The sequence below is a fragment of the Sebastes fasciatus genome, chromosome 2 (assembly GCF_043250625.1).
Source record: "Sebastes fasciatus isolate fSebFas1 chromosome 2, fSebFas1.pri, whole genome shotgun sequence".
Lineage (NCBI taxonomy): Eukaryota > Metazoa > Chordata > Actinopteri > Perciformes > Sebastidae > Sebastes > Sebastes fasciatus.
This window is the reverse complement of record NC_133796.1, coordinates 25,835,705-25,851,553: the sequence shown is the minus strand read 5'-3', so window position 1 is coordinate 25,851,553 and position 15,849 is coordinate 25,835,705. Positions and strand designations below refer to the sequence as shown.

Below are 15,849 nucleotides of genomic sequence, written 5' to 3'. Positions count from 1 at the left end.
TCCGGCCACACGCGAGCGGGCATATGCGAACGCGCATGTGTGGCGACCCGCTACATTTATACGCTTAAAAAGTTACAAACAGTCCCTTTAACAATGAATTCTTAAATATTTCTATGAATTATGAAATTCAGACATCCTCGCTGCAGGTACATTGCGCGTGGTGATTATTAGGTTTGTATAATCTGTAGATGCTGAGTTAGTGTTCAGAAGATTGTATTAAAACATGCACCCAACCACACACATACATCAACATGACAACATCACGCCCTGCATAGCGGGTAAAGTGGTGGCAGTACAAAAGACCACTTAAGAATATTGAGGATAAACCTTTCAGAACTTAAAAAGTGGACATCTCTCCCATGTTTCTTTATTGTTTTCTATTTACAGTATATGAGTACTTTTACGCATCAGTGTGAAATGAAGTCGTGAGTAACATTTCTTTTTACCATAAATGGTAAGCGGTGTGATCCAGTAAAGATATTAGGGAAATAACATAGAAGCTAAGTTTCCAAAAGATTAAATGTCACGACGTGTTCCACATCCTCTGATGTCAAGAGGGAGGGACATTCAAACGATATGGCATCATTTCATATTAGATTAAAACAGCATGTAATTTTAGACACAGTTAAATGTTTCTTGCGCCATTTAGTTTCCAAGGTAACGAGAAGGGTATATTTAGAGAGCACTAAACTGAGACAGAAGAAAAAAAAGTGTTAATAATCTTGATGGAGCAATTACAATTAGTCAAAGTCAAATAGTAAAGATCAAAACACCTCATCTGCTTACAGTTGAAGGTGAGAGAATGCTCAAGAACAACCACCCAGCTCATTCAGCACCACTTCTGACACTTGCGTCATTCAGTATTTAGTGGCATTACTGATTCATATGGTACAGTAGAGGTTTCACTTGAGCGACTCATCAAGGGAGGTTCAGGGGAAATACAGACGTCAATGAGAAAAGGTCTTTTTTTTTGTTTTATATGTTGAGATATTTAGTTGCAATAACCACATAATATGCTGTCAAGCATCGGTAATGCATGAAAATCAAATTTATTAGAATAATACATAGAAATTAAAGTTTTAAGTCATCACTCAAACTCAAACACATTATTATAGAGGATCATTACAGTGCCGTATCAAACCAGGTGTTTGTAAAGTAAAACTGGGGTGAAAAAAAAAATGTTAATTGTGAAATTTGTCTGTCATTTCCTGTATAATACAAAAGGCAAACAACACAAACGTCATATACTTTAACTTGGGTATAAAAAGTTTTTTACTTGAAACTTTAACCAGCTTTCACACAATTTGGATTTGAAAGAGGCAACCTCTTAATTCAATAACAAGTTTTTCTTATGGCCAAACTTCCAGTATATACAGTATATATTACATCAAACTGTGAAGTCTGGATAAGCAATATCTGGCCACTGTGTTGGACGAGGAAGACTGAGGAGACATGGCGGTGATCTACCTTAATTTCTTAACGTATAACGAACGCTCAGATTCAGGCAAGGTCGCAAAATAATTATTAGACATGTGTATAAAACAAACGTTTGTTTAACAAGACATGAATGCATACGAACATGTCAAAATTACAATCCAAACACGTCAAATTGCATTGAAGTCTATGGGATCTTTGGTTTTCTTTCCCAAAAAGAGGTCAAAGAATTTCTGTTCTTTCATAACTGACGTCACATAATTAACGTCTGAGTACTGCCCTCAGTTTAGCAGAGCGTCCTCGAGGATTCTCTGTTACATCGTCCCTTTCTGGGGTGATCACTTTTCTTCGCAGAGGAAGCCAATAAGCACTCCCACCATCTCTTTTTTCATCCACCAGTTTTTCCTTCCTGGTTCCTTGCTTCCTCGGACTGAAGTGATACTGATCTAGATTAGACAAGTCGTCTCCCTGGAGGAAACGTTTGACCAGTCTGTCTTCTAGTGAATGAAAGGTGATCACGCCGAGACGTCCTCCAGGTGTCAGTACCGACTGGGCAGCGCGCAGCCCTGCATGTAGTTCGTTGAGCTCATCGTTCACAAAGATACGCAGAGCTTGGAAAGTCTTAGTGGCCACGTGTGCAGGTCGTTGGAGTCGGTCTTTGCGTGCATAGAGAACAGCTGCAGGAAATGATCCTAGAGACAAAGAAATGGTCAGAGTGAGCAGATCTTGTAAAAACTGTATGAAAATGATGATAGAAAATGATAGAAATATGCAAGAGAGGCTAGAAAATAAAGATTTACAACTTTAAAGAAACACAAAAATGAGACCTAAACACAAGCAAGACTGCAGGAGACCAAGAGAGGCAGATGAATGAAGTGAGATGAGTGTGGTCATTAAGGCTTGTTACGATACCAGCATCTGAAATGGGTCCGAAACTGCCCAAAATTGTGTGTCAGGTATCGGCGACTACGCCAGTCTATGCACCGATCCGATACCATCATTTATTAACCCAGTAGCCCACTGCTTCAGACTAACAATTAATGACCATGATCATGTGCAGTACTTTTCCTAACTATGTCCATAACCTTGATCTTCCTCTAACCTTACCAAGCATAGTTGTTGTCACTATTCTATAACATCAGAAGGGCAATACAGTACGCAGTCCTCATGTAGTAAGCTCAAGAGGTTCAAGTCTTCAGGTCAAGACTACACCGTCTACATCTATCTAAAGAACAAGAGACACTACTGTGAGTTCAGCTGTATACACATTTTGGACAGAAGAGAGAGGTCATCTGAAGGAGGGGTGAAGGAGGCCATCTGTGTCAAACTTCAACCATCCATGAACACAGTGGAGGACTGCCACACCACTTATCAGCTAACACATCACCAATTTATTCCTTGATTCTTGTGACTCTGAAGACTGATCTGTCCTAATGACTCATAATTGACCTGAACAACCCACGGGTGTTATTATCGTGTGAATTACACAGAAGAGGTTGAGATGTCTTAGATCTCTCCACCGGTCAGGAGAATAAAAGAAGCCTCTTGAATGAAAACATGGCACTGACTTGGTACTTATAGGTATGCTATCTTCTGGTAGACTGAGAATCATAAAGCGTAGCCTTATATCATTAATGCAAGAGGAGATCAAAAGAAAACAAAAAAAAAGAGAAGAAGAGATGTAGCATGACGTAGCACAAAATCATCGCTTATTGAAAAACACATACAAGTGGAGAGAGAGCTGCAGCAGGACTGAGCGGCGGGTCCATCAGAGACTCTGTGCGGAGCAGATGGAGGGTGGAGATGGTGTTGATATGGCTGATGTGTCACTAAAATACCGAGGTAAACGCAGCCAAATGGCTCCGATGATCGCTCAGTTCACTGAACGCCAAGTTCAAGTTAAATCTTACTGGGCAAAAGCAACTACATGACGTTGCCATGATTTCTGTATAAAAAAAAATATATATTGTGTTTTTTTGTAGTTATTGTTGTCTGACTGGTGCACTCTTGCTTTCGTTAAAATAAAAAGTGATTTAAGTTTCTCTCCCTGACCTCAACAATCCTCTTTAATACTCCTGAAGAATTTGCACATGCCTTTTAGAGACAAAACGTTTCATATCTCATCCACTTATTTGGGTGATTATCGAAATACATGTGAAATTAAAGGAGTAGTGTGTAGGATCTGGCGGTATCTAGCAGTGAGGTTGCAGATTGCAACCAACTGAAGCCTTTCCCGTGTGCCAAACGCATAGGACAACTACGGTGGCCGACGTCAAAACGTGAATGGCCCTTTCTAGAGCCAGTCGTTGTAAGAGTAGAGAGCTTAGAGTGTGTGTGTACGTGAGACGTGAGTGGTGAAGCAAGAGCGAGAGAACAGCGGCGACCGCAGCAAGTAACATTATCGACTCCGGTCTACGCAGGAAAAGTTAACAGAGTTTGGTTTGTCCGTTCTGGGCTACTGTTGAAACATGGCGGTGGAACATGGCGGACTCCGTCAAGAGGACCCGCTCCCTATGTAGATATAAACGGCTCATTCTAAGGTAACGAAAACACAACAATTGTTATTTTCAGGTGATTATACACTAAAGAAAACATACTTATTAATATTATATTCCATAACTGCCAATAGATCCCCCTAAATGTTTCACACTGGTCCTTTAAGAGAAAGGCATTACTAACTGCAGACATGCAGAGAGGAAAACTGCACTTACAGACTTGTGTACCTGTTTGATAAACAGCATGCAGGGTGCAGAATGCATCCGAAAGTAAAGGTCAATGAATGTGGATATTAGAGGTTAGGGCCAACACTGAAATGTATTAAAAATTTGTTGCACATTAAAGATGGGAAAATATTAGCTTTATGTCAATAACAGTTGATTACACCATGACCAACTCTGAACCCCCACACAGAAGACAAAAGAACAATTAGATACTTATATAGACCTAAAGAGAAACTGCAATAAATAGAGAAGTGAGTGATGTGGCATTTCTTTCCTCCTGCACTAAACAGCCCAAGGTGTGACTCACACTGCAATCAATACAAGGACCAGCCCTGGTCTGGTCTCACCAAGCCATATGCTCTCTCTCTCTCTCTCTCTCTCTAATTCATCTTTCAAAGGTCCTACAGACAGATCCATGGAGAAAAGAAGAGATTAAGATGTGTACATAAAGAGGAAATCAGGTAGTTAAGAAGGAAAAACAATACTGTGAATGGGCAGTATTAAATAGGACGACATGCAGAATTCAGCTCTTGCTGTACTCTACCTTTGTGTTATGTCTCATCTTAGTTTGCTGTATTTGATGTTTGTAGCATGCACCAACAAAGGCAAGAACACTTTCCACAATAAGATATTTGGACAATAGTGTTTGATGCTTTGGTGTCACTGGCCAAACAAAAAGCAGGAGTTTGTTCACAACTACAGAATAAGTAGAACAGGAAAACACTAAAACAACTTTGTTTGAGGTGGCACAACCGCTTAGATGATGTGCTCACATTGAAATATTTCAATGTGAGCACAGAAATCGACTGAAACACTGTTGGACTGTTGAGAATGAAGTGGCATCACCACAAATCAGAAATGCATCAAATCTAAGTGCTTTGTCAAACCAGAAAGTAGCACAGTGTAATTCATTTACACGTCCTCACGAAGTAGGTGGTGCTGAAAGTTTGGTGATGTAGTGACTACTTGCGGGGCTAGCTGCTGTGGCTGGTAAGCAAACTGGTAGCATGCCATCTAACTGGGAATATGCTAGCAGTAGCCAGCCACTAATAGCCCTGGAGGTAAAAAGATAACTGGATACAGCTCCTGTTCATTCCTATGAGAGTTACTCAGTGTTGCATGAAGCCAAAATGGCTCGACTGCCGAGTGATGAAGTACCCGGATCATCCGGCGATCTTCCGCATCCATTGGGCCCATAGAGCAGGCGCAGTGGCGTTTTCTTTAACTCCGCCTCCCAGCCTGCGGTCCAGCTGCGGTCTGGGTCTCATTCAGATGAACGGGGGAAGGGAAATAATTCTGGACTCAGCTATTAGTGCATTTTAGGACCTAATGATTTAAATAAGGACTATTCAAGTGTTCGTGCTGGGAAGTTGATTTACCTCAAAAAAACATTATCCGCTGAGTTACAGACGTGTCTTTCCCAATGTAAGTCTATGGGAAAAAGTCTTTTTGGGCCCTGAACAACACGGAAGTTGTAGTACTGCCGTTTTGCCACTACGAAAATTTGCTTCAATGCCTGGCGCCACTCATGGGTGCTCGCTAATAGCCCACTAAGCTAGTAGCTTGGCTGTTAATCATGTAGTAATGTAACGCCTTATTCAAAAGAAGTATTTGTACCATTGACTCCGGTCTCATGACTGACTGCAAACCACGCCTCTATATGTGCACTTAACACATTTACAAAAGTTTAAAAACCAAGAGGACAAGAAAAATTTCCAAAAATAAAAATCAGCTAACAGCAGATATTAGCTTGTCAAAGATATAAAGTGCAACTTCGTCCAAGTGACAACATTTATATTTATCAAACATTTTTGACAGGAATCTACAGTATTACTCCGGGGCCTTTTACCAGTTAGACGTGCCCAGAAATCCTCTAAAGGGAGGCGTCCTGATCAGTTGCCCGAACCACCTCAGCTTGCTCCTTTTGACGCGAAGGAGCAGCAGCTCTACTCCGAGCTCCCTCAGGATGTCTGAGCTCCTCACACTATCTTTAAGGCCTCCCTTTAGAGGTTTTCCGGGCACGTCTAACTGGTAATACGCCCCGGGGTAGACCCAAAGAACACTCTGGAGAAATTATATATCTTGTCTGGTGTGGGAACGCCTCAGGGTCCCTCAGGAAGAGCTGGAAAACGTTGCTGGGGAGGGTGACGTCTGGAATACCCTGTTAAGCCTGCTGCCCCTGTGACCCGGTTCTGGATAAGTGGAAGGAAATGGATGGATGGATCTACAGTATTTCAAAAGGAAAAACACAGGGTGCTTTTGTTGCAATTTTGTGGAACTCTGCAACAGGTTGAGTTTTCCTAAATGCATTTTAAATTGGCAGTGAAAGCTTATGTGCTAATTTTGAATTAATTCAAGTGGATCACCATACACGTTTTACTGTTGTTGCTTTGGGTCAAAATTAACGTTAAACAGCTTGTTGGCATCTCTAAATCAATGCATCCATGTCCTCCCCACTGGCTATTCAAACAAACACACAGTTAAATACAGGGTGATTATGCCATTTATTGGGTTGTTGTGTTAAACGCATTTGGTGCTGTAATGTAGCTAAATGTAGCTCACTTGACTCCTGATGACAGCGTTTAGCAAATTAAACAAACTTTCCTTTCAGTTACATGTTGGGTCGAATTCAGAGAAGCTGCTCTGCTTTCCATTTCAGGCTCTTTAACAACAACAACAGTTAATGGCTGTGGGATATTTCTGTTACCTTCGCAGCTGTATGACATGGTTGTGTCTCCATGGCTGCCTGTGCCATGTAAATGTGTTTTTATGCAACACTTTTAGGTCACTTGCGTGATTTTGTGGCTGTCTTGATCCCATTAACACATAAAAGGAAAACAACCCTCCCACCCAGAGGCAAGACACATACAACTCTCGACTAAAACTTGTTTGTAAAGCAACAACGTGGTTCAGTTTTAAGAATCTCAATCAATCATGAAACTGGCCGCACTTGCACAACCACTAGACCACCACGCACAGCGGTGGCTCTTTATAGACCCATTATTATCACATCTGTTTGTAAAGCCTCCGGCAGTGATATCTCACTCATTATTGTCAAAGGGTTCTATGTGTTACTTTTTACATGTATTAATCATTTTTCATTGCCAATGGGCAAACAGATTGTAACGTAACTTAAAATATGAGACCTTCACCTACTTTCTCGGTTGAACCCGCCGTGATCCCCGGCACCGGGTTTACACTGGCTAACTGAAGGTCCAGAATTGGCATCTGCTCTCCTCCCAGCGAAGTAGTCTCAGCAGCGGGGAGTGAGGTGAAGGGATCACGGGTGTGCTAGCTAGCTAATTCTTGTCTCATTTGGGGTCTGATAAACTCATCGAATATGAGCAACATCGTAAATTCATCAAATTCAGTGCCCAATATTGCTATTTTTCTAGCCTACATTTTAAATTTAAATGCATCAATCTGGTGCACTTTGAGAGCAGAGGCTAGATCTATGAAGAACGCTGTGCTCTTGTAAACAATTTAATCATAAACACATTGTGCAGAAATGTGATGACACGGCCAAAAAACACAAAGCGTTGTAAATCGAGACGGGTCCGTGTTTCAAGATGGGTCGGGCTGGTTGCCGACATCGCGGCACACCCCTGACGCACTGAGAACAGTCCGCTTCGGTTGACAGTCGCCCTGGGAGTAGGGAGCTCCATCCCTCCCCGCCGGGAGAGAGGGCACAGTGGGCACTAAGCAGCGCGATCTGGGCGAGGGGTGCTGTAAAGCGCCACCTTCACTCGGGGCCTTTCCAAGTTAACCTACAGCCAGTCACGACACACCACCACGGAGGAAATACGCCCGGTGAGGGCCAGCCAGTGTCAGTGTGGAGTTCCCACGAATGTATCCGCCCACACCGAGCGGGGTGAGAACGCACAACTATAAAGGAAAGGGGTGTTCTGGACAAAACGAGGGCGTCTTTGAAAAACGAAATGCGGTACAATAATCGCTTTATGTCAATTATCTTGTTTTCATAATCGTTTCAAAATCATAATAGGAATTGACGCAGTGGATGCTGATCCAAAAAAAGCAATACTGCAATACATTATTTGCTGCACTATTTGTTATTTTCATCTAGAAAATTCAGCATTTTGAATACATGTTTACTGCTGTGCAATGTGTAAGATAAGAGAGAAAACGTGACTAAAGACCTTTCTGATATGATGTCTCAATGCCACCAGGTCCCCAAAGTGGTTCCCTCCCACCCTCGTCATTCCTCCTGCGACTTTAAATTTTTCCTGTCAGCATCACTGTTGACTTCTTCATAGACCCCACCCCCCCCTCGCACCCCCCGAACTTTCTTGAATCAAAACCTCTTGGATTGTTTCAAATAAGCAGTGGTAGTGACTCGCTTTGCTTTTCAAAAAAGATCAAACAGCTGCTCTTACTCACACCTGTTCTCCCAGGGTGACACTGACGCACATACTGCTCTGTGCAATAACTATTGAAACGACATCTCTCTCGTTCAGCAGCTCAGATCTAGAGGCATACGGCTAAAACAAAAAACAATCAGTGAAGACAAACACTGTAATCCTGGTTTTATGCACGAGTGTGTCAAGTGTGTGTGCATATTTGTGAGCAGAGAAACAGGGGAAAAGAGGGGGAAAAATGAAGCAAAACGTGGAAGGAGAAAGAGAGAGAGAGATGGGTTACTTTGTGTGAAATACTGTTTGTTTTCAAGGCATTAGCCACATTGTGTTGCAGCCACCTCCAGCTCTGTCTTTGTCTCAAAGGTAGGTAGGTAGAAGAAAGGCAACCATAACAGAGGCAGGAAAGAAGACGATGACTGAGGTCACAGTCCGCGTAATTTTCTGAGACAAATACGTCCCACTGGGAGACAGCCTTAATAACTCCACTCGTGTTTTATTTTCCCTCGCAGCCTCCAGAATGCTGCGGGGAATTAATCAGGATAGTGTCTAGCTACCTGCCACCACGCTGGCCAGCTGCTGTGTCTGGGTGATGGGGTTGACACGGCGTGCCTCCACAATGGCTGAAGCTATTTTCCTGGCGTGTCTTTCTTCCCCGTATGCAGTGAGGATGGATGCAAGAGCCTGTTGATCTAAGGTATTCACAACGTCAGCAGCACAGGGCATGTCGGGGTACCTACGCACAAAGAGAAGCCCAATTAAGCTGCTTGACGTCACGTCCTTGCTGACAGTGGCGAATTCTGACAACTCTGAGATACAGCTGAAAACCTTTATGGCTGACAGTTATGAATAGAATGATTGTGAGGGAATGAAAAGAGCAATGCAGCTTGTGCAATAGCTTATAATGGGGTTATCTTAGCTGGTAGATTCGCACATTATGCTGACCTTGTGAAATGATTCATATATATTCATGAAAACATTTAATATGCTATAAATTGCAATACATATAAATCATATACATATATCCATATTAATCTATCTATCTATCTATACATACATATGTAAATGTATATACTTACTGTACATGCAGATTTAGGCTTGATTAATATTAGAAGGGCATGCATGACTGTGCTCAACATGTCTGTCTCAACATGCAAAGGTGTTTTAGTCACACTTAAGTATTGTTAAACATCAACCTTTGGTAATATGGACTTTAAATGCTGCCAGAATTCAAACAAAAATTAAAATTAGAAACTGCTACTTTGTTCTCTTTTTATAGATGAAAAATGAGTGGTTAGGGATGCACCGATGTGAAATTCTGGACCACTACCAACGTTTAAAATAACAGTTTGGCTGCTAGCCGATGCCGATATCCATGTTTTTTGTTGTTGTTATTGTTCTTTATTTTGTTTTTGCTGATATTTATTCCACTTTTGTGCCAAGGAAACAAAGACATCTTCATTATAAAAAAAAAATAACTGAGCTGTTTTAAAGTCATTCATCATTTCATTACTGTCTTTGAATGAGCACAAATTCCATCACACATTAATGAAACAACCTTTAAATAACCTTCTTTCACATAAAAAAATACGTTTTTAAAAAAAAAAAAAGAATTGCTTCAAAAGCCTTTTCAGCTGCTATTCAACTGCGTACTAATGTTCCAGTATTTGTATTCGAAACATAAACTAAATGTAAACGTAAAACCGATTAGAAACATAACGTAGCGTTTAGGATGTGAGCGGCGCTCGCCGCTGGGTTCAGCGCACAGCACACATTATATGTATAATTATTCCTCTCACATTTAATATTTGCAATCTGGCTTCAATTCATCACCTCTCCATCTGCGTCGCCAATTTCACCTGCCTCCATAATATGCGTACGCATGGGTCATAGTTTCTGTACTATTCTGTGTTTCTGTTCTCTTTTTAGAGATCACAACTATTGCATGGTTGTGGCGAACGCCTCTTTCAGGTCCCGTTTTGTGCGTACGCAACAGTTATAAATGAAACCCCTGGACATTTTACAGTTAAAAAATACACTTGTCAGTTCCCTCTGGTGGACAAACTATGAAATGGTGACACAGTTTTAAATCAATATAGCTTAGGATTTCTTGACACTTATCGGAGGGTATATACACCAATACCGATATACATGGAATATGCTTCAATATTGGATTTATCGGTCTGTCTTTACTTTAAAGTTTATTTTGTAACATTTAATTTTCACACACTATGACACAAACCCAATCGTACTTAAATTGACCAAAAACTAAATTGTGAAAGAGTATTTTACTACTGTAAATTCCACAATTCATGATTAAAAAAAAGAAAACTCTCTTTGGCATTTTAGGACCAATAGGACCAAAATTACCCATATCACAATTTTTATTTTGATCTGTTACCCTAATGTTAAGGTATGGTTAGGAAAAGATTGTGGTCATGGTGAAGAGAACGATCGCCTTCATGGTTACGAGACACTTCCGTGTCGCACATTTTGTACACTCAACCATACACCTGAAGAGTTTGCGATGTAACCCCTCTTCCTTTGCTACTAAGAAAGGACAGCTGTATTCACATACTAAAAGGTCGCTTATCAGGAAAACATAGGTTGTTTTAATTGTTTAAAAATAACAACAATTATTGTTTTTTTTTTAAATAAATAGACATAGTGTTTTCCAACATTCACTTATTCAATTTTGTATAGAAAGTTTGGAGAAAAAAATAATAAAATAAAGTCTATGAGGCCCATGTTATTGGTAAACCATTTTGATTATGCCTGTTTTATTAGCTGCACTTTGACATTACTGCTCCAATGAGTAGAGAAGTAATTTCAAGGCACCAGTAAATCTGATTATCCAGCTCTTCCCAACATCATTTATTAGGAAAATTAAGTCTATGTTTTTTATGTCCAGTTTTGATAATGTAAAACAAATTGCGATCCATCAGCCAGACACACCTACTGTATGGTCCTCATGGCTTTTATTTGACAAGCAAACATTTGTGATGTGCTATTATGTGAAGCTTTGTATTGTGTGTTCTTTCAATTATGTTTTTACTCTGTACTGTTTGTTATTGTGTTCTCTTTGTTTTGACCTGCCAAGGGACTACATATGTAAATTAGTTTATAGCTATAATATGTTTTAAACTGTACATGGCCCCTTTTAAATGAAATAAATGAATAAAATAATGTTGCATATCTCTTACCTCTCTCCATCCATTCTCATATCCAGGGGGCCATCCTTGCTGAGGGAGAAGCCTCTCTCCGCCTGATCCATCTGCATGGAGGAGCAGCCGGCATCCAACAGGACGGCATCAATGCTGCCTGGCTTAATGTTCATGTTAGACAGCAGGGCTTCAAGCTCGCTGAATCGGCCAAGCAATGGTTTCACATGACCACTGGAGAAAGAAATAGGGAAAGGAATAGCTTAATTAGACATCTGATGCATATTGCTGCTGTCAAAATACTGGCCTTGTTTAAATGCAATGGGAAAAGAAATGCTACATTATTTCAGTGACATCCAGTATTTTCAAAAGCACATATTTCATTGTCATTCAGCTCATTGGAAATGTTCAGGAGATGAGAAGGACAAGTTATGAAACTAATAATAAAATGATACATGCATGCAAGCTAGATGCATTTATCTTTGTGTTTATAGTTGATCCGTTTATGTTGAATAAACATTTTAATACATTGAACTGGTTGGCTGGGGGCATTAAAACCAGTAAAGTAATGTGGAGAAATTGTGTTTCATGGAGATTAAAGATTATGGTTGTAACAAAAGATATGTTAATGATTGCAATTTTGACACTGAAGTAGAAAACGCCTTTATAAATGTTTAAATTGTGGAGAGGAAGAAGTATTTCTAATACTGTATTGAATTGTGTTCCATATTTTACAATCTCTTTAATCTAAATTTTACAAAGATCTTGAGCCCTAGTTATTATACACAGACGATAAAAGGTTGAGTTCCTGAGTGATGGCTCTGGTAACAAGCTCAAGTCCTTTAGAATTATTCCTTGATGAAATAATACAGTGCAGGAGGACTTATGTAGTTGATAATACAGAGTGACTTCCTCTCTATTATAATACAGGGAGAGGGTTTCTGAATGTTACACACTTAACTGTAGATTTTACCAACTGGTTCGATAAGTTCTGTGATGGGAAGTGACCAATTTGGCAAGTATAACTGCATGAAGTATATAAAGAAATGTTTAAGATGTGCCCTGATCTGACTATAAATTAGGGGTGTAAGAATATATTGGAAAAATCGAATTTCGCGATATGTTCTGTATCGATTCTCAAAAACACTGTATTGATTTTAAATTTGCAAAGATAATCATCCTCTCAGTGTATGTGCCCTCTTAAAGTAAGAGCTATATAAGCTATGATGTCGGATGTTACACGGTCGGTGATAAATGCAAATCCCACTGTTCTGATTGCATGCATGTGGTGGTGCGTTCTTTATACTAAGACAGTTTTCCTAAAATTAGATTTAAAAAATCGCAATATATCGCCTTACTTACAGTATCGCATTATATCGCAATATATTGAAATGTAACCCCTGTATTATGATACGTATCATATCGCCAAATAAATAAAGATTTATTTTCTACTTTCCATGGTAAATGAAAATACATTAATCCATTTTTTCTCTCTACATTAATAGTTACATGATTTACCTATAAATAAGGCTTTAAACTTTTTTTGTTTGTCATATTGTTTTTATTTATCTAATAGCTAAACATTCTCATTATTATTATTATTATTATTATTATGTATCCTTTTTCTACTTGTATTACTTTATATTTCATCCAACTTTTTCTTATTAACATTTCATGTCTGAATTCAACTTGATGTGCAATGTAACTTTTTTGTACATTCTTCTATTTACTAACAATTAAATGGATGTCTGATATTGTGCCGCTCAAATAAAGTTTGAGGTGGAAAAAATAAAGGATATATTTTTCTCTCCCTCTTTTTTGCCTTTATTTGACAGTGTAGAAATGGGGGAGAGAGAGAGGGGGGCGGGGTTATGACATGCAACAATGGTCCCAAGGCCAGAATCCAACCCACGACGTTATATGACATGCGATGTAACCACTCGGCTACCAAGGCGCTCCACGTGTTGTGTGCTTCTACTCCCAGGTACATACAACTGCTACTGAATGAGAATGGTCAGTAAAGTCCCCTCTTAAGTTCACAGGAAATGTTGGCTGTTTTCTATATTTCACAGCGTCATCAATACATTATAGAGAGAAAAACATCCAGCAAGTCAAGGTAATTTTAAGCATTATGAGCAGAGATGTTCGTGGGCAGGCCACGTGAGATACACAATTCAATGGAAACCTACAATAGCTTGAGTAGCTTTCCAGCCAACCTTTTATAACTGAATCAGTGGTTTCTTTGGAAGCCCACTAGCTGTCTTAGTTAGCCTATTCAGATCCATCCTTGTCACTGACGGAGAGCAAGATCCTGTGTACACAGTCACTTCCTCATGCACGAGTGGTGAGATCCTTCAGCCACGTTCATGCATTTTTCATGTGACCTTTTAACATTGTGTGAACAAAGATGATGGCAGAGGAGAGCAACAGGAGCTAGCATCTATACATTAGGAGCAAAAGGTCTTCTGCAGCCTTCTCCGTCCATTGTTTCTAGTGAAGTTATCACTCCTGAAACAAAAGCCACCAAAAATGTTTGATTCTCAATTCTTAATGACAAACAGCTCATTTTGTACATCACCGACCGAACTGCAAAAGCTAAGCAGCTCAAGTTGACTACACCTTCCTTATCCAGCACTCAGTGCAATGGGTAATCGGTATCATGCATTGGTTTTAAAGGCTGAAGTAATATGTTTTAAGACCTCAATATGGGACCTACAAACAGGGAATTCATGCTCTAGTCATAATGACCTCGCCACATGTCGTACAAAACGCTACCGCTGCTATTGGTATCCCATGTCAATCATTCACTCATTTAATGGCATGCATTTTCAGTTACCTACTGTTAAATAAGCATCTTCCCAATGTCTAGCCATTCACATCTGTAAGCTTCGCACAACTAAGTCATTGTTCTGTTTACGTTCTGTGGACTATACTTATGATGGATAGGTTTAAATGAATGGAACAGAGGGGTAACATTAGCAAAGTGAATGAAAATATTTGGATAATTTGCACTAAATTTGCAGTGTGCAGAAGGGCTGAACGGGGAAAATAATCGAATTGCATTTTTAGACCGATATTGCGATTCAGTCCGCCGGGCCTAAGTTGATAATTTTTTTTAAATGTTTATTTAAGATGATTTCTGAACTACAGTTACATTGGGGCGGCTCGGTTGGAAACCAAGATATAATGGTTGGAAAGCTCACCAGCAACATCTGTTGGTTAGATCGTGAACACACGATAGGAAAACAGCAGGGCTGTGTCCGAAATCGCATACTATGCACTACATACTCAATATGTGTACTATCGTTCAACATACTTTTGTGTGAATAAACAGTATTATGTATCTTTTCGGAGGCACTGAACTGTAATTACCATGTCACTTCATGAAAGTCTCCTTGCCGATAGGAGATGCGTAACCATGGTAACCCGTAGCAACCTCATGTGACCAAAAGATGACTTGTGAGAATCAAAGTGTGAACCAAGTCAAAATCTATATTACGCCTAAAGCAAAGTGGAATCTTATACTTACTATACTGCAAGTATGTTACAGAGCTGTCCGTCAACGTCGGTTATGAATAATGTGACTAAATGGCTGCAGGTATCTATTGCCTTTAGCCTCCTATTATCTGTTGCTCTATTGCTCCCCTATTTCTATACAAGTTTAGTTTATTTGTGGTAAAGCAGCACCAGAAACTTTAATGATTGCTTGAAGTACTGTATCGATACCAATAAGCAGCATCGGTATCAATATATGTATCAATAAAATAAAGGTATCGACATTTTATTAAATTTGAAACGTGCCCCTTTTATGTACACAACAATGACTCCACCTTTCTCAAGATTAACTAGGGGCATGCAAGGAAAGAACACAAATTGGCAGGTCCTCTATTTCAAAACCCACTGAAGACAAAATGGCAAGGGAGCATCTCACCCACGCTGCAAGGGCCTTCCTTTGCTTTGCTGTTGTTATTCACTATCCTGCACAGTGATTGATTTGTTAAAAAATCTATAGTAAAGGCTTTGTTGTTCTCTCCCATCACCTGCGCAATCCCTTTCTCTTACTGCCTCCTCAGTAGCACTCTACCCACCATCTCCAATTTCTACATTTTTTTGGTTATTCAAAGTATAAACTGTCTTTTTGGAGAGAGTTTACAAACTTTT

The 15,849-nt window shown here is 39.9% G+C and overlaps 1 protein-coding gene across 1 annotated transcript in view; it reads right to left on the bottom strand.

The window, feature by feature from the left end:
• Positions 1 to 1,033: 1,033 nt before the first annotated feature.
• mettl15 (methyltransferase 15, mitochondrial 12S rRNA N4-cytidine) overlaps positions 1,034 to 15,849 on the bottom strand; it is a 51,971-nt gene continuing 37,155 nt past the window's right edge. Inside the window, exons 4-6 of the mRNA XM_074615746.1 lie at positions 11,731 to 11,922; positions 9,085 to 9,263; positions 1,034 to 2,126 (exon numbers count right to left, since the gene is read on the bottom strand). Of these exons, the coding sequence (XP_074471847.1) occupies positions 1,696 to 2,126; positions 9,085 to 9,263; positions 11,731 to 11,922 (802 nt within the window). The 3' untranslated portion in view covers positions 1,034 to 1,695. The remainder of the gene's footprint in view (positions 2,127 to 9,084; positions 9,264 to 11,730; positions 11,923 to 15,849) is intronic.